Source organism: Salvia hispanica, chromosome 1 (genome assembly GCF_023119035.1).
Source record: "Salvia hispanica cultivar TCC Black 2014 chromosome 1, UniMelb_Shisp_WGS_1.0, whole genome shotgun sequence".
NCBI lineage: Eukaryota > Viridiplantae > Streptophyta > Magnoliopsida > Lamiales > Lamiaceae > Salvia > Salvia hispanica.
The window spans coordinates 44,980,758-45,004,862 of NC_062965.1; the positions used below are offsets into that span (position 1 = coordinate 44,980,758).

At 37.0% G+C, this 24,105-nt stretch overlaps 4 protein-coding genes across 5 annotated transcripts; 2 read left to right on the top strand and 2 right to left on the bottom strand.

Moving 5' to 3' along the window:
• The first annotated feature begins 1,037 nt into the window (after nucleotides 1-1,037).
• On the top strand, nucleotides 1,038-3,670 carry LOC125202620. Its single transcript, XM_048101063.1, has 5 exons — nucleotides 1,038-1,347; nucleotides 1,766-1,943; nucleotides 2,082-2,463; nucleotides 2,673-2,741; nucleotides 3,039-3,670. Exons 1-5 carry the CDS (start codon nucleotides 1,249-1,251, stop codon nucleotides 3,520-3,522), a joined length of 1,212 nt encoding a protein of 403 aa, XP_047957020.1. The 5' UTR covers nucleotides 1,038-1,248; the 3' UTR covers nucleotides 3,523-3,670.
• Nucleotides 3,671-4,755: 1,085 nt separating this feature from the next.
• LOC125202619 (elongation factor Tu, mitochondrial-like) lies at nucleotides 4,756-9,339 on the bottom strand. Its single transcript, XM_048101062.1, has 12 exons — nucleotides 9,070-9,339; nucleotides 8,752-8,827; nucleotides 8,530-8,622; nucleotides 8,361-8,435; nucleotides 7,373-7,477; nucleotides 7,196-7,286; nucleotides 6,908-7,113; nucleotides 6,571-6,654; nucleotides 6,189-6,251; nucleotides 6,038-6,100; nucleotides 5,157-5,397; nucleotides 4,756-5,010 (listed from the first exon to the last, which is right to left on the bottom strand). The coding sequence occupies exons 1-12, from the start codon at nucleotides 9,249-9,251 to the stop codon at nucleotides 4,940-4,942; spliced, it is 1,350 nt and encodes a 449-aa protein (XP_047957019.1). The 5' UTR covers nucleotides 9,252-9,339; the 3' UTR covers nucleotides 4,756-4,939.
• Nucleotides 9,340-9,585: 246 nt separating this feature from the next.
• On the top strand, nucleotides 9,586-12,925 carry LOC125202623 (E3 ubiquitin-protein ligase SP1). Of its 2 annotated transcripts, none has more exons than XM_048101065.1 (11): nucleotides 9,586-10,063; nucleotides 10,184-10,236; nucleotides 10,552-10,676; nucleotides 10,761-10,856; nucleotides 11,027-11,164; nucleotides 11,255-11,320; nucleotides 11,571-11,683; nucleotides 12,017-12,127; nucleotides 12,192-12,238; nucleotides 12,338-12,452; nucleotides 12,534-12,925. In XM_048101065.1, the coding sequence occupies exons 1-11, from the start codon at nucleotides 9,990-9,992 to the stop codon at nucleotides 12,634-12,636; spliced, it is 1,041 nt and encodes a 346-aa protein (XP_047957022.1). In that variant the 5' UTR covers nucleotides 9,586-9,989; the 3' UTR covers nucleotides 12,637-12,925. The 2 variants fall into 2 exon arrangements, with proteins under 2 accessions (XP_047957022.1, XP_047957023.1); XM_048101066.1 differs by having other exon boundaries at nucleotides 9,587-10,063; nucleotides 12,341-12,452.
• A 242-nt stretch (nucleotides 12,926-13,167) lies between these two features.
• Nucleotides 13,168-16,968, bottom strand: LOC125202624 (vacuolar protein sorting-associated protein 24 homolog 1-like). Its single transcript, XM_048101067.1, has 6 exons — nucleotides 16,663-16,968; nucleotides 16,465-16,541; nucleotides 15,981-16,083; nucleotides 14,997-15,118; nucleotides 13,637-13,825; nucleotides 13,168-13,471 (listed from the first exon to the last, which is right to left on the bottom strand). Exons 1-6 carry the CDS (start codon nucleotides 16,772-16,774, stop codon nucleotides 13,406-13,408), a joined length of 669 nt encoding a protein of 222 aa, XP_047957024.1. The 5' UTR covers nucleotides 16,775-16,968; the 3' UTR covers nucleotides 13,168-13,405.
• Nucleotides 16,969-24,105: the final 7,137 nt, after the last annotated feature.

The following is a 24,105-nucleotide window of genomic DNA, read 5'->3' on the forward strand; positions in this document are numbered from 1 at the left end:
AAAGACAATGCAAAGAGGGAGACAGCTTATGCTGTGAATGCTTTGTGAATTGGTGTGGAATGCATGGGATGACTAGCCTATTTATTGGCATAGCCCACTGCAGGGGTCAACAACCATGATTGTTGTCATCATTGTGAGTCTAGTAATCGCCGAGTGTTACAACCGTTACGGAGCTGGAGAGGTTGAACCTAGACGCGTCTAGGTTCGTTCACGACCACGTTGGCTTTATCGCGTCACACTGACGAGGTGTCATCCCGCTTGGCTTGCTCGCTGATGTGGAAACGGTGGTGGTCTAAAAAGAACTAGAACCCAAGCACCGAGCCCCACGACCAGGGCCAAAGACCAATTGCCAAGATCCAAGGGCACGGGCTCGCGGCGGCGCGCGCTTGCGTGGGAATAATCTTTCTTATTAAATACTTGGTTAATAAGGTTGTAACTTGTAACTTTCAATGTGGAGCTTTCTTAATTAATCTCCTAGCTTCTCTCATAGCCCATTTAATTAGTTTGCAATTTGCACAACTTTAATCCATTATTTCTCATTCACCGGGAATTACGGTTATCTACTCCGAACGTAGATCGACGCTATATTATTTAATTTCACAAAATTAAATCTCTCGTTAAAATTATAATTGGTCAAAATCCTTTAACTAGACATAGATTTTAACAATATCAATAAGAATTTACTTTTTGATAACTCAAATTCTCAACATATTTAATAGAGGAAAAACATCTTAAGAACTAAGGCTCGTTTTATTGCCTTCCACTTCAAAAACTTGTACACTCCTAACATCCTTCAAAATTTCACTACCATAGCTCTTGCAGAATTTAAGAATTTAACTCTTCAATAGACTTCACATAATCCATCCTTCTTATTTGTTGATTTTGTAGAATTGTAGCTAGTCCCAGCCCGGTCCACATAATAAAACATTATTTATTTATGTGCAATAAAATCAAATTAGTTAGGAAGATTAACGGCTGAGGGCGGAAGAATCCAAACTTGAATTGAAGACTAGGACATAGCTTTGTCCGAATTCGGAATCCCAAGGCGAGCTCACACCACAAACTCCAATTAATCACTAAATCTAATTTCGTGTGATCAGCAGCTCCAAATCTAAAGGGGGAATAAAAATCTGGGCGAAATTAGAGGTGCAGCGGAGGATAAGCCAAATCAAGATGACACCCTTATAACATGTTACACCAATCTTGATTATCCGTTTTCTTCACAGAGAGAGAGAGAGAGAGAGAGATATGGTAGAGCTCTGTTTGATGGCTTCGCATGGCTGCTACCCTCCTCACGGACTGGGGGCTGCTTTCCATCAAGAACTTGCTTTCTGCAGGAGTTCCAATGTGAGGATTCTCTCTCTCTATTTCCCTTTTGTTTTGTTTTCTTACTGTGCTTCAAGATAGGATTTTGATCGTGATGATTGGTTATTTTTGTTCCAATTCTTGTGTTCCGGAGTACATATGTTTTTAGCTTAATTCATTTTAGTGTTTTCCCGTGGTTATGATATCTATTAAGCCTCAATTGTAGTGAATTCTTGTTTTGGAGCAATATAAGTGTGTGTGTGTGTTGCGTTTGTTGCATATGTATGTTCCTCTGGAATATGTCTCTGCCTATTGAGTTCATCGAGTTGTGAAGGGATGTATGGATTCCTCGTCTAGCTATGTCCGTTTGTGTCTTGGCATCTCGTGGTCCTCATCTTCGTGTTATTGCCTTTTTGTGTCGAGCTCTTGCTTATGACTTCTCGTGTAACGTATGCTGCAGGAATTTCATCATTTATCCCCCTATAACGGATCGAGACAAGACCTTGTTGATCCCCTTTCGTTCAGTCTAAGTGGGCTGCAAAAGGAGGAGTGGAGATCCCCTTGTGGATTCTTGGACTTCAACCACTCATTCAGATTTGACTTGATGTGTAGGAGGCCTGCGGTCGTTGATTTTGAAGGTCCGTATATCTGAACTGTGTTTGCAACTGCATCGTAAGATAATATATTGTCAAGAATTATACTTATAATTTAGACTTGGATTTTGATGGTGTTGAAATAAATATATACTGATTTGCTCTTTGTTTTTTTTAAGACAGACACCAGCCTTGATTCTGTGCTTTTTGGCTTTGGGATTGTTGAACGATGTGCAAGGCAAGAGAAGATCTTGAAGCTGCTTACGTCTGGATCAATTGAAGATGAAGATCCCTTGCTGAACTTTCCGATGTTCTATGATTTAACGGGATCTCAGTCACCTATTGCAGATGTGCCTCAGCTTAGATACGAAGGCCAACCTATGCAGAATCTTGTATACCCAACTAAGGAACTTTATTTCAAGGAGCCGTCGTTGGACTTAGTTGATGATAGAAGCTATACCAGCACTGAAATGGCTGATATGCTTTCAATCATCTCCGACATTCATTCACTCAAGAACACGAATAAATCCAGTAGGCAGACGTTGCTGGTCCCTTATTTTGAAAGGTATTCAGTCTGCTCTTCACTCTAACTCGTCTACGAAATTGTTTCTCGATAGTTGCATGGCAAGAGTTCCATTGATGCTGAGACTTGCTGTCTTTCGACTGAGGCTGTCGCCTCTCAGGATTCAAACATTGTTACTGTTTATTTTCATAAGATATTGTCCCGTGCAGTTAAATTCTTTGTGAATCTCACCAGTGTTTCTTCGTGAACAGGCGAAGAAAAGCAAGTGCTGGTACTAATGCATCAAAAGTCGCACCTGAGAAAGTTAGGTTTCCCAAGAGGTAATATCGCGCTTGCATTCAATTAGTCGAGATCTTTAAGCATCAATGTTGCTCTAAAGATTTGATGATATTTTCTTACAGTAACGCGAATAATTTAATGACTTACACGACATCATATATAAAAAGATGCTAGCAAGTCGCAATGATTTACTATCTCGTTTTGAAGCAATATTTTGGTAGTTTTGCTTTTCAAGAAATGATCTCAAAGATAGGACATGACGAGCATGCTTATTGTTCAGCTCATTGATGACTGCTACGCAAAATTGCACGTTGCTCATGTAAGCTCGATTTTTGCAGCCATGACAAAGTGAAGGAAAAGACACCACGGAAGAAGAAGATGACGAGGGATGCCTACAGCAACAGCTCCCTTCATGCTTGCGAAAGTCTTCTATCCATAATTATGGACAGGAAGCAGCCTGGTGGAAACACAATCCTCTCGTTGAAGAAATCCGGTCCCCAGTTGCCTCGACTTCTTACCCAGTTCTCAGCCAGCATTGCCGGGACAGGTATTGCTGTCGTCTTATCAGTTCTCTGCAGAGTGGCCTGCAATCGGCTGCCCTTGTGCGCGTCCAAGATTTTGAGCACCGGGTTGGGCTTAGGTCTCGTGTGGCTCTCTTGGGCCGTCAACAGGCTGAGGGATACCGTTGTCTCTATTAGCAAAACCTCTAGCAAAGGCGATGGCAGAGAAGAGGAAATGGTGAGTGTTTTGGACAGGAACTTGAAAGACATCTACTTCAGGGCAATCACATTGGTGGCCGTTGTCGCTCTCAAGGCAGTGTAGCCCTGGTTAAGAGAAAGGAGGTATGTGGCTTTTGCTGCATAGATTTCAATCATCATACTCAAGTGGAGCTAATTTGATGACAACATTCTACTACACAGCATTGTAAATGTATAAATTTTGGTCCAAAGATGAATGCTTTGTTCTATCATGTGAAGTTTTTCGTATGAATCTTACCAAAAAAACAATTTATAATGTAATAAAACTAATAATGGTCACAAATCGTAATATATGTGGATATTCAAAACTACAGACGGGTGTGAATGAATTTTAAGGACCACCCTTATTTTCATCTAAAAAAGGGTAACAGTAATCTTTTCCTATGCATATATACTTGATTTCAACATCCACAATAAGGATAGCAATAGCAATAGTTTAGCCAAAATACTCGTCCTGCTACACCATTATGCCCTTTCCACGTCCTAGCCATAGGCTAACCAAACTATAGCCTAGGCATGCCTTAGCCTAGCAAATAAATTGACAAATACAATTAATTTATTTTAATTGTTGGTGTTTATAAAAAATGAAGTGCAATGAGTTATAAATATAAAGTATAAATAAAAAAATTAAAAAAAAAATCGGTTAGCCTATCACTCACCGCGCAATAGGCGGCCAGCGATAGACTAATCAGTTAGTCCGCGCCCGACCTCTCATCCGTCGCCTGTTCGTCCGCTGTGTTAGCCTAACGCAATAGCGAACAATCCGCCACGCCCTAGCCGCTAGCCTGTGGCTAGGGCGTGCGGACGTCCCTTATTGTGGATGCTCTCAATATTCATTTCTATGTGAAAGTTACACAAGGTAACTTTTCAAACGTTAATGTTGGCATGATAAAACATACCCCCTTGTCCATTACACTTTTCTTTTTAGTTTGTACCAAAAAGAACTTTTTTTTTAAGTTGTCCCATAAAAAAAAAAGTCACAATTTTATCAATGTCACATTAATATATAAAAATATATTCTCACACAAAATAACTCCTAAAATATTTTGTTATCAATCAAGTGTGATATTTATTATGAAACAAAGGGAATATATTTCAAACCTCAACCAGGCAAAGCCCGTGACAGCCGACATAGTTAAGCAAGCCGGTTACAGTTCAACCATCGACGGAACAAAACCCTGATCAGTACCCGCTGACTATTCCTCAGCATGAATGATCCAATAATCAAAATTTGACGAGGAAGATGCCCTACACATTTCACTGTTTATTTTTGTAATAATCGAGCAAAGCAAATCAGTTAGTAAGTTAACAACGCAGGGCAAAATTAATTATTAATGTTACAGGTGATATTTTAGAAATACACGATTGAAACTTTATGGACAAAGCAAGTCAATACAACAAATTGTGCTCAACGCCAGCAGCTTGCAAAAAAAAATAAAAATGCAGGGTAAATTAAAACGTTCTGACGATTATAAACTGTATCAGCTCATAACTTTTGAAACAACTCCGGCACCAACAGTTCGGCCACCTTCCCTCAGGGCGAATCTTTGTCCTGCCATCAACGAGAGGATATCATGAACCAATGACTCAAGAACATATTGGACCAAAGGTAAATGAAATTCAAACAAATTCGGGTTAGGAGCAACTGCTACAGAAAATAAATATTCATGGTTCCGTAAAACATGCACAATATCTTACCTGCTTCGAGAGGAACTGGGTAAATAAGCTCAAAGACAGCAGTTACATTGTCCCCAGGCATAACCATCTTTACATTTTCGGGCAACTCGACTGTACCAGTGACATCAGCTGTTCTCAAGTAGAATTGAGGTTTGTAATTCGAGAAGAAAGCAGTGTGGCGACCTCCTTCCTCTTTTGTGAGGACATAAATCTCTGCCTCAAATCTTGTGTACGTTTTAATGGTATTTGGTTTTGCAATTACCTAAACAAAAGATCCACAAAATATATGAATCAAAGATATAGCAGGTGCCATAGACAGGAGTTATTAATGAGTTCAAAGGCGATTAAGTATTTAGTATCAACTTTAATATGCACGAAAGAAGGGATGTGTCTAGTATAAGGCTATGCAAATATCGGCTTGGGTTCTATCTCAGTTGGGTCATGGGTGCTAAGGTATCTGATACATGGTTAATAAAGTACAATGGGCCCAATACTCCCACAGTGGAATGGTGAACTGTAATTTGGGTTAAATGAAGGACATAAGCATAAGACAGAGAACTAGTGTGGGACATGGTCAAGTTTATTTTTAATGAGCAGGGTAGGAAGTCATATATATTAGTATGATATAAAAGCCACTGTTATATAAGCAGATTAGGTGAATCCAAAATTTTAACAATTTCTAGTATTAAACTATCCATCAGTTCACCAAACAAAATCCAAGATTGGGAACTCTGAACTAAACACCCACACCCTTATATGCAAGTGCCTTGGTGTTGGAAAATGAAATTGTGAAAAAATGATAGCATATCAAGGCAGAAGTTTGACGTGACAGTAAAATGATAGCATATCCAAGATTGGGAACTCTGAACCAAACACAATTTCCCATGAGTGGTAGTACTAACCATCCCTCTTTGGACATCATCACGTTTCAAGCCTCGTAGAAGCAGACCCACATTGTCACCAGCCTAGCAAAAGGTAAATTTTGTCAACACATGCCACGTGGCAATACAATGCCAAAAGCAAACAACAAAAGCAAACAACAATAATCCTTACCTGGCCATAATCCAAAGTCTTCTTGAACATCTCCACACCAGTCACTGTAGTTTTAAGTTTGTTCTGTAGCAGAGAGAGATGTGTCATAATGACCCAGTTTTCTATGTTACTACTTTACGAGTATACGATTTCAGAACCCTAATTAATAACACGCAACACAACAGTTTTGGAAAAAAATAAAGGAGATCCTGAAGTTAGATGTGCTGAGAAAATGACATTAGTATATAAGAGTAACAATATTTCAGTAGTTAGAAAGAAAAAAGAACAGGACATCAAGAAGCAAAAACTTCAGTAACATAGTTTCAGCAGTTCGAGTGTAGTATGACAAGTAATTAGGACAGAGAGAGAGAGAGGGAGCATCAACACAGATCAGATTATTCACCTGAGACAGCCCTAAAATTTCCACTTCCTCCCCAGGTTTGATTACACCCTGTTCCACACGGCCAGTTGCAACAGTTCCACGCCCCTTTGATATGCCAAGATGAAGATAGCAAAGATTACAAAAGGTTCAAAGGTAGTTGCAGTATCTTAAAGAAAACTTTGCATTTTACACTTAACAAGATCTCATGATTATCTAATAAGCAAATATTTCAAGTTTTCAACAATGACCCACTCACATGATTGATTAATAGATGATAAAATGCATCTTATAAAATCTTATAGGAAATTTTGATAAGAAATGGCTTGCTTGGCATACAAAGGTGAGGAATGCTTAGTACCTGAATGGTAAAAACATCTTCAACGGGCATCAAGAAAGATTTATCAAGTTGGCGTACGGGATCAGGGATGTACGAATCTACAGCATCCATTAACTTTAAAATAGCCTTTTTCCCAATTTCTTCATTTTTACCCTCCAACGCAGACAAAGCTGATCCTCGGACAATGGGAATGTCATCCCCGGGGAACTTGTAGAAGCTAAGCAATTCTGCGAATATTATTTGGTCATGTCAAAGAAGAGTATCTACAAATGGAATACAAAAATTCATTTTCTAAAAATTCTGACTTACCACGTAGCTCCATTTCCACAAGTTCCAGCAGTTCTGGGTCATCAACGGCATCAACCTTATTCAGGAAGCATACAAGCGATGGCACACCAACCTGCAGTATGCGTAAAGGTTGATACTACTACAAAACAAGCAGCAAATAGTAAGGTTTATATTTGCATTTCATGTTCAAAATCAAACCTGGCGAGCGAGCAGAATGTGTTCTTTAGTTTGTGGCATTGGTCCATCTGGTGCAGATACAACGAGAATACCCCCATCCATTTGAGCAGCTCCAGTAATCATATTCTGATTATTGTTAGAGTATGATGAGTACCAAAAATAACATGAGACAGCAGATACAAAACAAATACCCTGAAATTCATTTCAAGTTTGCCCTTGCATAAAATTATTGAGTTTAGCACTTAAACATTTTCAATTTCATTAAAATCCAAATTTCACAAGCAGCATACATTTGGGAGCTATTTATGATTTCCATAGCATTGCTTTATCTCTATATTTTACTAGGATGAGTTTAGTTCTTCTTATGAATTTAAATGTCAAAGTCACATCACATAAAGAATCAATTTACATTTTTAATATAATAAGCCAACTGACCACAAACCTAAGTAATTCACAAACAACATTGAAGCACAAAAAGGACATCATACGATAACTGTTGCATCTCCTATAGTAAATATTAATACTCATAACAATTAGACATCATGCAAGTTATCACTTGATTGTGCTAACACATCTAACTAATAGACCTTTTCATCATATGATATTTATTAAAAGAGGGATGGTTCAACTAGGTTTAAAATTGATATAAGGAAACCCGGACGTGCATTGTAGTGGACATGTTCATTTCTTATATCTTTGCTGATACCGAAACAATCCTAGCAAGTACATAGTTTCTTCATCACATTATATTCTTGTGGGTGGTGGGGTGGGGGAGAAAATCAAGGAAGTAAACAAAGCCAAATCACGATGGAAAAAGTGTAGCTTGTACACATAGTCACATACTAAAGGATATTTCTCTGAAATCTTATAGAATACATAGCTATAATCCCAGCCTTATCTCCAGAGAGCATATACATATAAGTTAAAGATGGCCAAATAACCAGAGAAGATAAATAGCTTTAACAAAATTGTTTCAAATAACAACATAAGTTAGTTTTTTATATCTCACTTTAACATAATCAGCATGCCCTGGGCAATCTACATGAGCATAATGCCTCTTTACAGTCTCATACTCCACATGGGCCTGCAACAATAACATACACATTAAGTGAATCTAGTTACACTTGTAACTGAGCGTCAGTGGAAAAGGAAACATAAAACAGCAAATAAGAGCCCACCGTAGCAATTGTAATCCCTCTCTTCTTCTCTTCAGGGGCTTTATCAATTTCATCAAAGGCAATAGCTTTCGCCTTCCCTTCTTCTGCTAAGACCTTTATACACATAAAGCAAATGAATTTCAACAGATATTAGAACTACACAAGCTATCTGAGTTTTTATTTAAAATTACTATTGAACAACACGATTAAAGGTTAAATTCTCCTATTCTTTTCACATCCTACCTTGGTAATAGCTGCAGTTAAGGTGGTCTTTCCATGGTCAACATGCCCAATGGTTCCCACATTGACATGAGGTTTTCTGTCATCAACAATCAAATGAACAAAAATTTTACGATCTCAATATCCATCCTTCTACTCCAAATAGGCAAATACAGATCAGATGCTCATAATCACATCCCCATCCTCCAAATTTCATCACCAGAATAAAATTCTATAACAACCACAAGTTAATTTGATTATGAAATGTTCCATCACATGACACCGAAATGCTAATAGCAGAAAAGGGGGAACATATGCAAATAGAAGGTAAAACATAATTACGTCCGGGTAAAGGTGGCCATGGATCTCCACCACGGATTGAGCATCTGTTGAGAACCTATCGGCGATTCGGAAACGGGGAAGGGCGCGGCGAGGGCGGATCCTCGGCAGCATGATGAGTAAATTTGGGGAGAGAGTGTGAACAGTCGCTTCGAATTTAAGTTCCTGAGCGCCACCGAGGCCATTTGCTGCAGTAGCTGAGTGAAGCAGTGATGTAGAGAGATGAGAGAGAATGAGGTAAGACTTTGAGGAAGGTGAAGAAGAAGAAAGGTTTTTGGATATCAGGGTTTTAGAAATTAGCTAGGGCTTTTCCGGGTTCGCAAAACGACAGCGTATGGATCCTGCTCCGAGTTATCATTCATGGGCTTTTGGTCAATGAAGGCCCAAGTCCAAGTAAATGGATAAAGGTGTAGTAATTTATTGGTATGAATATGATGATGACTCTATCCTTCTTTGGAATTCACAACACGACTTTTACGTGTAGAAGAAAGTCGCGTAGCGATTTTGTTCGATAAATGGTTGCTTTGGTCTGGAATTTGGTGTCGGGATCTGATTCTGTGCTCTCTGCAGCACCACGTCTCTTATGCAACCGCTTTTCTCTATTCTTCATCACCATCTACAAGCTATAGCTTTTCATCTTCAATCAAACTACAGTGCCCTGTCTTTTGTTCCGTATATTCAGTTCTACTTTCAAATCGATTTCTTTCACCTTTTTATTGCAATTCTATTTCTACTTTTTTTTTTTTTTTTTTTTTTTTTTTTTTTTTTTTTTTTTTCTGTATTTGTCAATCGCCAAATATTCAGTTTGATTGGGGGCTGTGGATGCTTGGGAATTTGGTCGAGGACAAGCTGAATAATATACGTCGATCAGTACAATTCGGATTGAATTTTTTTGTAAGATTAGTTATTTAGTTTTGTCGGAGATGATTCCGGTTGGGGGAATTACGTGTTGCCTGAGTGCTGCCGCGCTATATCTTCTGGGGAGGAGCAGTGGAAGGTTGATTGATTTGATTGTTTTTAGTTTTTTTTTTAATTCTTTTGGAGAAAACTTGTCGATTTTCTTTCTGAGGAGAAACATTGTTTGATTGTAGCATTTTTTTTGTTTTGGTGTGTTTAGAGATGCTGATGTTCTGAAGTCTGTCACTCGAGTGAATCAGTTGAAGGACTTGGGTTAGTTAATTTTTGAAGCTTTTTTTTTTTTTGTTTATTTTCTTTGAATTTCTGCTGCTTGCTGTAGCCTCAAAACGTTAGTTGTTATGACTGACTGTGTATGTAATCTGCTTATTATTCATTTTGTTTTCTGGAGGCAAAATTGCGCTTTTTAATTTCACTTGATCATGAATCATTGAATCCTGGTGGCAAAGATTAGAATTTTAGTTGGATCTTTTCTGGCTAAGTAACCGATAAAGTGATTAACAATAAGCTGGGACACAATGTATGATATTATGATGTCATTGAAAATTTATCAACTGCTTCATTTTTCAGCTCAATTATTGGATGCTGCAAGCAAAGTGCTGCCGCTGGTTGTCTCTGTGTCAGGGAGGGTTGGTTCGGAGACACCTATTAATTGCGAGTACAGTGGTTTACGGGGTGTAATTGTGGAACAGACGGTACATGGACTAAGTCACCATGAATTTAGTTATAGCTTTAAGATCACAAAACCATTACTGAGAAAATATCCTTTTATGTTCCAGGCAGAGCAGCATTTTCTGAAACACAATGATGCCGGATCTTGGATACAAGATTCAGCTTTGATGTTGTCCATGTGTAAAGAAGTTCCCTGGTATCTTGTAAGCTTTGGCTCTCTTATCTCTGGGCTCACTTTTAGTATAAAATACAAACCCATAGGTCTTTCTTGTAATATGCAGAATTTTCTAAAATAGCTTGAAACCTGTATGTCATGCTTTAAAACTTGGGGTATAGAGTTATGTGACGACGGGTATACTCTTTTACGTGCTAGGATGATGGTACAAGTCGTGTACACGTTGTTGGAGGACGTGGTGCCACAGGTTTGGTACTTACAGTAGGAAGTGAAGTGTTTGAGGAGTCTGGACGATCACTAGTGCGTGGAACATTGGATTATCTTCAGGGCCTAAAGGTTCAGATTGTTCTTTATATATATATATACTTGTTGCAATTGCAAAGACACAGTTTTGAACTCTGTAGTGATGTAGTATTATTTGCTTAGATGCTTGGAGTCAAGAGAATTGAACGTGTCCTTCCTACTGGCACGCCCTTGACAATTGTCGGCGAGGTATATGCACTGCTTCTATTTATTTATTCTTTAACTCTTTTAGAGGAAATGGACGGCCAACTTCAACTTCTGAAACCAGAAATGATGAAATCTTAGAAACATATATATAAAATATGTATTGGGCTTTGCTTTGCAACTAGGACAGTAATTAGGATTGTTGGGAATAGTTGTCTAAAATGCTCAAAAATTTTCTTCTTTTTTTCAGAAGTTGTTTTCTGTTGCTAAGTGCTCTCTTTTCTTCCATTGTCAGGCTGTTAAGGATGATATTGGGTCGGTTCGAATCCAGCGACCACATAAAGGCCCTTTTTATGTCTCTGACAAAACTATTGATCAACTGATTGCAAATCTTGGGAAATGGTCAAGGTTTGATCATCTCCCTCTAACTTCTGTGGACATACTCACCTGGAACCAAATTGCTGAAGCTTAGTGGTGTAGTAACTTTTAAGTATTTTGCTTTAATTCACCGTAATGTGAGGGTTCGGTGATGCATACCCAAACTTAACATTGGTATGATGTTGTCCGTTTTGGGACAAGTCTCTACGGTTTTGTTTAAGGCCACTTCCCAAAAGGCATCACTTTAATGGAGTTGGTGAAACACTCATATATTGATCGCAATTTTTCTTGTTCACCAATGTGAGATGAGTTTACAATTGCAACCCAACACTTATATATTCTGAATATTGTTTATTCCCTCAGATTGTACAAGTTTGCATCATTGGGTCTCTCATTATTCGGGGTTTATCTTGTTGCTAAGCATGCATTCCAATTTATCATGGAGAGAAGACGTCATTGGGAAATGCGAAAGAGGTAATTGATACAGGTCTTTCTTGTTTGAGTTTTTTAAAGTTTCTAAGACGATGATCCCCTGCAGGGTTCTTGCTGCTGCAGCTAAGAAGGCTGCTGGGCAAGACGAAGGAGGTAAGTGCTGAATCCTTGTCTGGCGTCCCTTTTATTCACGGTTCCTTTATGTATCAACGTACAAATCATATCTTCTGCATGTTCCTTGTCTTACAATAGCAGATTTAAATGGCAAGGCTGAGAGTGGGTCAGACAACAACACCAATAAAGACAGACTCATGCCAGATTTATGTGTGATATGTTTGGAGCAAGAATACAATTCAGTTTTTGTCCCGTACGTTCTTGTCATAAACCCTTTTCACACCTGGTCTCTCGAGAATCCATCACCATTGAATCTAAGGTTGATTGTTTGCAGGTGTGGCCATATGTGCTGTTGTATGACATGTTCTTCGCACTTGACAAACTGTCCACTATGTCGAAGACGGATTGAGCAAGTGGTGAGGACTTTCCGGCACTGAGATGGCTGCTCGAATTTGCCTCAAGTAAAATGTGCTTTGACACCCCCCTCGCATAGCATATCCTGATGCATACCGTTGTTGTGAGTGGCTATCTGAATCTCCTCTTCTTTCTTGTACTAGTAGATTTATCTCCCTTTAAACTGTACATAGAGAGAGCACCAAATTCATGGTACATGTGTAACCATGCGTCGAATACTTTAACTTAATGTAGATTGGATAATCTCTACCGCATTGCGGAAATACTACATTGAAACTTTGCTATGTTTGTATCGAATCCATTATTACAATTGCCAGTGTTTCACTAGAATAATCTTTTAATGCGTCTTCCTAATCAACAGTCTCTTGTATTATTAGGCTTGAATCTGTAGTGTTATATAGTAGTTAGGCTCGTATTTAAATGTTGCAAGTACTCATTTAAAACTAGGGGTGACAAATCGTGCGGATTGGATCGTTATCAAGTCAATTTGATATCGGCCCAACATACTCCATTCAAGAATTGATAAGAAAAAATGGTAAATTAAACATTAGACAAGAAAAGAAATGGTAACTTAAACATTAGAAACGGACCCCACAGGCACCATTCAAGAATTGACAAGAAAAGAGACATGTAGAAAGGACAATATGTGTACAAAGATGAAATCTTGATCTTCTCGTAGAAGACGCAAGGATATTTCTTTCTCATACATATATGATATCAAGAATCATATTTTTGCACATATTATAATAAGTGTAATTTTATCGAATGGCAAGATTTGAGTGAGGTCAGGACCTAGGAACGAACTCTGGCAAGGCGAGCTCGTATCTCTTCCATCTCTTCCTCGTCATCGACATTTTCCTGTAGTTTCATATGAATACACGATAAGAGGGAGATGCAAGACAGAAAATCTATTAAAATATAACTCTACGTCCTCCAGTAGTTTCATATCATAAGAAATAACATACGATGACATAAATACACGATGAGATGGAGATGCAATAAAGAACATCTTTGAAAAGATACCTCTACGTCCTCACTCGTGGCAGGTTGCTTGAGTTTCTGCTTCCTAACGGCTTCAGGAAGTTGTGCGGCAGTCTCTCCGGCAATGGCTGTTAGAACCTTGTCAATTTCTTCCTCGGTCTCCTCTTCAATGTCCTCAGAATCCAGTGCATCATCAACGGCCTCATTGACCATCTCCTCAATCACACCAGCCTGCAAAGACACAGAACCTCAATACTTGATGATTCGTCAAGGCTAGTTAATGTCATCATCCTCCTCCTCACACTTCCACTTATACGAGACCAGATTATGTGAATGCCTAAATCAAGACTAAACTAACAAAAATCTTCACATACACCAAAGAAATTCCACGAACAATGCTTAAGAAGTCATTGTTTTGAAAATCTAGCCCTAATTAAGTGATTGTAGTCAGCGTTTGCAAGTAATGGGGAGCAGCCTGCATATCGGGACTGTTTTAGCATAGCAGTAGAGAAGATATTATTTACGACATTGCTATTTAATTATTGCAAGGGCCAATGATATATGGGATCATGGGATTTGAGGCCCTTAGGTATTAGGTCATACTTAAATAAGGTAGGAAGTCATTAGTTAGTATATTAATCTTGTATAGACAAACTCAGGCGAGAGGCACACCTTTGTTGGAATAAATAATTAAACTTGATTTTGTAGTAGAATTATCTAGATATTAGTAGGTATTAAAATATCTAGATATTTTAAGAGAATTCTCTAGATTATAGATATTTTGTAGAATTCTCTAGAATGAGGATGTATTAAAATATTTAGATATTTTAGTAGAATTTCCTAGAATGTTAGGAAAATATCTAGATTTTTATGGAGAAAAAATCTAGATATAAAATATTATAGAGAATTCTAGAATATGAAGTGAATCCCTATAAATAGGGGAGAGTTGTAACATTTTGTATAAGTTGAGAAGTTGTGAAAGTTTGAGAAATTGAGTGTTCTTTCCTTCCCCACATCAAAACATCTCCTAAACCATTTCCTACATATTCCACTCATCCTCCTCTCAAATATTTCCTCCAAACTAAATTATTCCTCCAACATATATCCTATATATTTCCAACAACCTTATGGTGGATTCATATATTTTATTCCTTGATTTTAAAGCACCCATCTTTGGCTAGATTTCTTACGTGTTGGTTGTCAATTTGTGAGATGCCTCAACTCTACTGACTTGAAGAGATATAGAGACGCATAATATCTACCTCTTTTACTTCCTAGTGTTTCTAATTTTCACAGCCTCAACGACTTCGCTAACAAGCAATATCACTATAAGAAAGCCAAACCTACATCAGAATATCAGCCCGATTTGTACGTGACTATACAGCAGACAAAGCAAAATTACCTTGGTCATTTCTTTACTAAATTCTTGCATTGTCACAGCCATTTGTGGAGCCTTCATCAGATTATTGACCATCTTCATCACTTCAGCACTTTTGGACAAATGTCCCACAGTTCGAGCTACAGCTGAGAATCAAAAGTGAAAAATCAAGGAAAGATAGAAAGGAAAATGTCCCCTCGGGTAAAAGAACAAAAAACATAAAACCCTTAACCCTTTGAGAAAAAAAAGTAAACTTTGTCAGCAGAGGGACTTCCTTCTTACCCACCCCTCTCTTTTACTATAAGGCAAGAGATGCATTAACTAGAAATTGTAAGTTTACTTTCCATTTATCAATTTTGAGTTTAAGAGAGTATGAAGAAATAAAAAGAGAGCAGCCAGCCATGTTCAATGTACCAAAATTAGAAGGCAAAGAAACTCGAAGCACCACTATATGATGGTTGACAGCAATTTTTTTTTTGTGTGTATGGGCATGCTTCTGCAAGAACTCAATAATGAGCTTATAGTCACTTACGATCTGACATATGAAGTTTCTTTTTTGATTTTTTCAACTTTGTCTTTAAGACACAAGAAGTTAAAGTGAGAGTAGCCCAACTTGCCTCCAAATATAAAAATATTTGCTGCATAAGCTAATTGCAAAAGTTTCCAGCATACGTGCACTATGACAATCTGAAAATGCACATGTGTTTTCTAAAATACTATCATCGTCCCCTATCCAAACAATAGATATGATGAAACACATCACAATAAAAAATAAAAATAAAAATAAAAAGAGAACCATTATGTAAATGGCAGCGGATCAGCACTGACTATCAAGGAGGAAAATGCAGGACCCAAACTGAAAACCTATTCAAGCACTTGATAGACAACAAATACATGATTTACAAGCACTTTATAACTTATGTATTGCCTATCACTTCATCCGAAAGGATCTAAATGAATTCGAAACAAATCAAAAGCAAGAAAAAAGTGAAGAGCAAAAGCCCATACCAACACTTTCTCCGAGATGCATTGATATCGAATTCAACTGAGCTTTGTTCTCATAAAGGCGATTCACAGTTTTCCGAGATCTCACAAGTTCTTTTGCAAGCGCCTGCTTGAGATGTAATCAACAAAAACATCACTCGTGAGTAAATCATCAACTAGTTATATGTAAGCCTTAATAATCCATCAATGACCATTTACATAATTTACTGATTCAGCTGAAGTATTCCCACATAATACAGGCAATACATAGTTCAAAACGAATCGTAAACACCAAACAAAGATTCAAAACCTTTAAAAACATAGTATGACCTAATTCCCCAATGAGATTAATGGGAAAAATAAAACCTAAAAAGGTTAAGAGAGAAAGAAAGAGGAAATCCTCAATCGATCTCCCCAAATTCCAAATCACCATTACAATCATAAGTCGAATTATCCATTAGAGATAAAAATTCACAACAGATAAAATGAAAATGGTAAAAAAAAGCACCTTAGCTGAACCCATGTCATTCCGCTTAGCTGCCTCTTTGATCGCCTTCTGCACATTCTTCTCTTCCCTCTGTATATCTAACCAAAACCCACCGATAAAAATTACCCCAAAATCTCCAAACACTTCAATTTTTTCCTTGAATACACACACAACCGAACAAAACCCTCGCGATTAAATGCAAACATAGAAAATAAGGACCTCGGATTTGGCGTTCAATATTGCGGCACTCTTGGCGGAGGCGACGCTGCCAATCTCGGAGCAATTGCTGTGGATTGGGCTTCGGCTTCAATATATTCATCACTTTTTCCATTTTTTTTTTCTATTTATTTTCCTTCTTCCCCGCTTCTGCTTGGTTCTTTATTGGAGATCAATTCTGATGGAAAATCAGATTCTGATTTCACCGCGCGTTTTGCTTCATGTTTACTTCCCTTTCACTCTGCGTTTGATGACAAAATCATGGAAGGTATAACATGAAGGTAAAAAAGGTAACGAATATGCTTTTAATGAACATTGTGGGAAACGGGTATACTCACTATATCTATAAACCCAATCATTATAAGATTTCTCAATTTATATTTTTATAAATATAACTTCTTATTTAGTTACTCCCATGTCCCGATTAATTAAGTCATTTCAATTTGGCACAAATATAAAAATGGATTGAAAAATTTAGCAGAAGGTGAATCATATTTTTATATATTTTCTCTGTTCTAAAGTAGTTGTATCATTTCTTTTGCATACAGAATTTAAGAAATTGATGTGTTGAGAAAATAAAGTAAGAAAGATAAAAAAGAGTGAGTAAGAGGAAAAGCTTTTACCAAAAAAGAAATAATTCAACTATCTTGGGACAATCCAAAAAGAAATACAATTCAAGTACCTTGAGACTTGATACAGATGCAGTATTAGTTTTATAATAAAATGTGAGTATGATAAGTTATTGGAACGTGAAATCCAGTACTAAAAATAGTAAGAGTATCAATTACTTGTGTACGGATAAAAAGAGAAATTGGTGTCAATTAATCGTGGAGAGAGGGCAGTATTTTTAAGGGTAACTTGCTTCTAAAATCATGAACTTTCACAATAGTTTGGTTTTTCCCATGAACTTTAAAAGTTGCGTCAAAAATAGTTCAAAGTTCATGATTTTTGACGCAACTTTTATTGTTCATGGAAAAAATCAAACTATTGTGAAAGTTCATTATTTTAGAAGCAATTTACTCTATTTTTAAAAGACACGCATATTTTAATTGATCTCACAATCACAGCTAGTAATACATTTATTTGACATTATCCAGACTTAGGGTGTGATAAATTGTTAACTTTCTTAAATTGCTAACTTGCTAACTCATTAATGCAGCGTATTAAAAATGTCAACACGATGACATTAAAATGTCAACACATAATTTTATTGAACTTCAATATAATATGTTGACATTATTATATGTTAACATTTTGATATCACCGTATTACCATTTTTAATAGTATAATGTATTGATGAGTTAACAGAGTTATCAACTTAAATAGTTAGCAATATAACACACCCCGTCCAGACTTTATTCAAATTACTTATATTCGAAAAATGTTAAAAAGTGGTTCACCAAATAGGTCTCCTTTGTAGTTTAAGAGATCAATTTAATTTAAGTCGAATTCGATTGCTGAATTAAGACTCTCCCAATAATTACATAAGTATTTTTATAATGACGTTGACTTTTACACAATTTTTTGTTCCAATAATTCATATTTCCTATATATCTCGGTAATTATCCATTTTGATTTTTGTATGAGTTTTAAGAAATAGGAGTATAAAATAATTATCCATTTTGATTTCAATACAAAATTTAATATATAAAGAAAAATGAATTGAAAAAATTAATAAAATATGTGTTTCATTTTTAAATATTAATTTTATAATAAAATTGAATGAAATAAATTAGTGGAATATAAGTGTAACGACCGCGTTTCTAGGGTATAATAAATACGACGATCGCTACCTAGGCGGACTTAAATGCAACAAGGAACAGAGGCTAGGGTTTCATTTAAAGGGATTTGACCAAAGTATTTAATGAACAGTTAAGTAAGGGAAGAATAATGCCTTAGCAATGAAATTCAATGATAAAAGAGCTATCACAATTAATATTCAAAACGATAAGGTTTTAAGATAATCCAAACCGTATCATGTCTCAAGGTTCTAAACAAAGGTCAAATAGTTTCAAACTCAAACAAACGATAATAAGTTTCATGTTTCAGCGGAAGCATCCAAGAGAAGGGTGAAGCCATGTATGAAGACACAACTACACTCGGAGTTTCAAAATGATCATATTATTCAATTAACTTGCTCAACACCGCCAACCGCTCGTCGCCGCTCGACCTGCACATAGGGAAAACACATGCAGGACTGAGTACTATAAACATACTTAGTGGACTCGTGCCGAAAATAGTTTTATCAAAATATTAGCTATCATGCCATTTTCAAGTGTCCATCGGGGTTTTATATTTAGAAATGCCCGAGGCACCAAAATATTTCCTTTATCCAAAATCACGGTCGCGCAACCATTTTTCTCATCGACGTTTACCATATCCTCATTCTACATGATAAGGAATGCGTCCGCATTCCAGGTCACTAGACCGGCCAACCCGTACGCCAGCACACGGTTTAACATTGGTGTACACTAACCCAAGTAGAGTTTGCAGCTCTACAAGGATTCAGATTCGATTAAATCAATAGTGGCATAGACACAAGGGATAGGCACGACAAAACAAATCACAGCATGATAACACAGATTTCATTCTCATCAATAAAGATTTAGGACGATGTCCTTATTTTAAAAGAAAAGTCCACCTCGACGGCTTAGATCGCAAGTATTCTCTTCCCTTTGCTATCACGCTGAGAGCGCGAGTTATCACCTTTAAATTATATGTATCACAAATCAGTCTCAATCATTGATTCAAAAATCATGCATGTCCCCAACGTTTCCCTTTTCCCATCAATTCGTTTTAATATCACCACTCAAAATCAAGACATGATAATCATATCACTTTTTATTCGCACTACAACTCCAGATCTATCATCAAAACATGTCACGCATGAGTGTTTTACAACACACATCACACGCACACACGCACACACACACGCACATGTTAGGTTTGGTATACTGAAAAGCATGTTTCAAGCAAGTTTCGCTCGAATAGAATCTTGCTTGTATACGTAAAACTCTATAATCCACTTTTAACCCGATTCAGTATTATTCGAGCAGTTTCGCACGAATAGAATTAGTATATTATTACATTGTGTTTGCTTGTGCATATATAAGATGTTTTATAAACATTTAAATGTATAAAAGCAAACAAAGTCTAAGTCTTTTGCTTAGTAGTAGACTGGTTGTGGGCGTCGTCCACTTTAAGGTAACACAATCGGTTCTATGCAATGCTTTGCAAAAGAAAAAGAAGAATTTCACAACCCAGATAGGCTTAGACTACCTATCGTGAAAGGTTGCAATGTCAGTCCGATTATTTCTAAGCCTTACTGAAATAAGATGACGTTGGTGTGGTATAACACTGAATGGATCTAACAGCAAGACGTGTCTTTATGCTATCTATTAAAAGACTAGGTCTTGATAAATAACTATTTCTTTATCTACATACGTTAGCATTGAGCATACGGTATTGATTATGCACTACTTTGACTTATCAAATGGTGCGGGTTTTTCGCAACCCAATAATCCTGATATATTGGGTAGTGGTGATTAATATCTAGCGGTGCTAGGATTGCTATTATGTTGAATCGTGCGCGAGGTGAGTCTCGTTTGATAATGTCCTCAAGAGGAGCTTGAACAAGGTTTTATTATTCGAAAACTTGTCAGTTGGAGTTTTATTACTCTATGAATAATAAATAAGTGTTTATTGCTAAGTCCACTCTTGGAATTAATAATATGTTAATTAATTAAGTCCATAGCAGACTTCAATTAATTAATGGACATTTATATCTTAAGCGCGAGAAATAAATAATATAAATAACGTAAACCCGGATTACTTGTAATTTCGGATTTGGATGGGGAAAGTTCAATATTACTTCTGTAGTGGCTGCTCGTAATATTCCAATATAAGCTTTAATTAAATTGTGGGTTCAATTAATTAGTAAAAAGCTAATTGGGGGAGCCCATATCCAAAACCTTAACTGGGCCCAATATGAACTTAATATAAATAAGAGAATAAAGGAGAGACAAAATCACAATTATTATTAGATGAAATTTTCGTCCCCGTCTCTAATTAGTAGAGGAGCTCGAAAATTCTTCAGCTCTCTCCGTGAGAAATTTCTGTCTTCTTTTTATTCGAGTCCTAGTATTTTGATAAGATCAGCCCACCCTGATATCGAGATACAGTTCGGGAACCAGTCGAGAAGATCCGTGGTCTAGTATTGAGATCATCGTGGAGAAGGCGCGAACAATCGTCGATTCTTTGGAGAATCAAATCGGTAACTCTAAACCGTAGAAAACATGTTTAGGATTTATATTTTCTAAGCATGAATTATTTGCGTTCTAGCATGCAATTATCTGTTTAACATGTGAATTGATTAATCGCATAATCGGTCAAATAGATTCGTATCTGATTTATTTGTTTTGTACAAGTCTTCCGCTGTGCAAGGGGCACCAAACCCCATCAGCACGATCCTCACACACACACACACATGCATCCCATTCATCAATTGGTTTTCCCTTTTCACTCGATCTATATGCATGAGGGTTCAAGAACACCGATTAATCGGTTAGATGGGAAAAGATAAATCAAAATACCTCTTCTTGATAAAAACGATCGGTAGACACAAAGTAGAATCTTAATTCTTCTCAAAAGATGAAGAACTCTTGGAGAAAAATAGAAGAAAAATTGAGAGAGAGTGGGAGAGTAAAATGGCGTGAGGGAGAGAGGGAGGAGGCGTGTAGTAGTGGGGCTAGGGTTAGGGTTTCCTCCCTTATTTATAGAGATAGATTCCAAGATTTGATCTCCCAAATAATATAATTTCCAAGATTTGATTCTCCACAATTAATGAAATAAATATTGTGGAGTTAGAGAAGAAAGGAAAAGTAGCGTGAATATGGGAGAGAGAAATAGGCGATTTTTGCCTATTAAATAGGTGTAGTATTTACTTTGGTATTTCAGGAAGTAGAATAAAATATTACGGAGCAGAATAAAATGATAAATCCTCCCAAATAAATAGGAAGTAGGCGTGATTTCTAGCTCCTCTGCACGAGGAATTTAATTAAATTCCTAAATTAAATAGGATATGGCAATATCTCCTTAGATATGGTAAAATATGCTAGAATATTTATATTTATTCATGGAAGAGAATAAATAAGGGATCAAATAATATAGTTAAAATAATTCCTTCTCCCATAAATAGGAGATTTTCGAAATCTCCATGGTGTAGGCATATAGGTCGAAAATTCCATGGAGGAATTAAAGAATATTTGGACTTTGGATTTAATTCGAATAAATATCCCAAGCAATTAATTAAATCCAAGAAAAATAAGATTTCTTCTCCAATAATAATAGGGGTTGAAAATTCCAATAAAATGTGTAGGATATTTATGAAAATCTTATTTAGTCTCACTCATCCCTTGGGAAAATAATTCGCCACAATATATTTCACCCCGCATCAAAATATTCACACAATCACGTCACAAAATCCACCATTTTTAATTTCACCTCATATTCTCAACACATTGATCTTTCAACGGCCATGTCATATATTCCACATCTTTGACTATTGATAAGTCGTATTCTAAGCCTTGGTTACTGGTCAGTATGTCGTGAAATACATGTATTATCTGCAAAACAGTTGCTTAAGTGTGCAGGATTGAAGGATCCAAGTCAGTAGGTGACGATTCGTGTGACGCAAGTGAAAAGGGCACTAGAAGGGTGCGATACTGACCAGAATGCATGCCAGAGAAAAGACTCGAGATGGAGAAGGAAGATAGCTGGGATGATTATTTTACAAGGGCAAAAAGGTCAAAGTGCGGGAGAAGTCTACCCTAAAAGCAAGGGCAAGCCTCCCTATAAAAGAAGCCATTTGGAGAGAGAGAAGGAGTTCGGTTCGGAGTTTGACAATCACACTTAGTAGAATTCTCTCTAGAAGATCCATCCTTCAGCATTATCTCACCTCTCGTTCCTCGCCACAGCTATGGTCACTTGACGTCCAAGAGTCTGCCGGAGAAGTCATCGGTTCGCCTTTCCAGCCAGTTATCGCAGTAGTATAGTAGTATCATCGCCCGGAGTGGCACAAACAATCTTAATCGCTTTCTTAGTTTAAAGTTTACTTTTGTTCATTTGCTAGTTATTTGCAAACACTCATCGTTGTTGCCCTTTTGAAGTACCTTGTTAATTTCCAGCCTTTACATTATGAAGTTTCTATTTCGCATGTCACTTTGGTTTGAGTTCGCTTCATTCTGCCTAGGGAAGTTAGATTTAGTCATTGCTTTCAATTTCTAAGTTTCATTTCTTGTCGAGAGTTGTTGATTTGAAGTTGTAGCTAAGTTAGTCAAGTTTTCGTGCATGAGTTTCTTTTCTGCGCCGTGATTACCACCTTGCATGTCAGTCAGTAGAAGTAAAAGTTGCAGTTTACCGTTTAATTCAAGTTTAAGCATTTTAATCGATGGATCTCGAGTTTGAATTTGTGAATCTGAAGTTCAGTCATGGTGTTTGTGTTTATCTAAATTCTGTCAATACTTGGTGAAGAAGAAAACGTCAAAATCAACTTTAATTGGTCCACTTTTACTTTTAAGTTACTTTTACTTTTGTTCCCTACTTTTCAGATGTACTGCCCAGATCTGTCAGAAAGCCCCAGCCATCAGATACACCTTGTTACCTAATTTTCCCTTTTTAGTAACTGTCCACTTTCCATATGTCTCTGATACACCTTGTCCCCCATTCTCACGAACACTCCCCCATGTCTGTTATTTCTCCGCCTACTAGTCAGTAGAGTACTACCTTTGTTTCCTGTCTAGGTAAATCTCAACCCACGCGTGGTAGCTAACCAAACACCCAGGAAAGTCACCACAGTTATCTAAACGTGTCCATCCTCGTGGGATTCGACCCTTACCTCCGCTATACTAATCAGTAAAAGTGGGTTGAGGAAATTTGTTTGAAGTCAGGTCTCGGTCGTCGTATCAACGACTCAGCTGGGTCGGGAATCTCTTCCTGATCAGTTGGAATACACTCTAATTTCACATATGAACCATCGAGGATAAACAACCTAGTGCACTTCAACTATTCAACAACCACGTCATATACTCAATATATTTGATTATTCAAGTCAATCTCAACTCCAAATCGCAATTAGGTCACAAAGGATCATGCAATTAATTCACTCATCAATTAATCCACATACTTCATAGCATTAAAAGCATTTAATGCAAAAATTTTATGACTCGAAAATTAGAATTTTTAAAAAGTGAGGTGTTACAATAAGGCATACTTATTATTTATAATAAAATAAAAATGAAAATAGACAATTAATTAAGGACGGACAAAAATATCCTGACAAGAGAACTAAGGGAATATAAAAGATGAACAAATAAAAATATTGAAGGTGTGATTGGCTCGGACTTTGCAATTCACAACCTATGTAGCTGATAAATAATAGATAGCCCA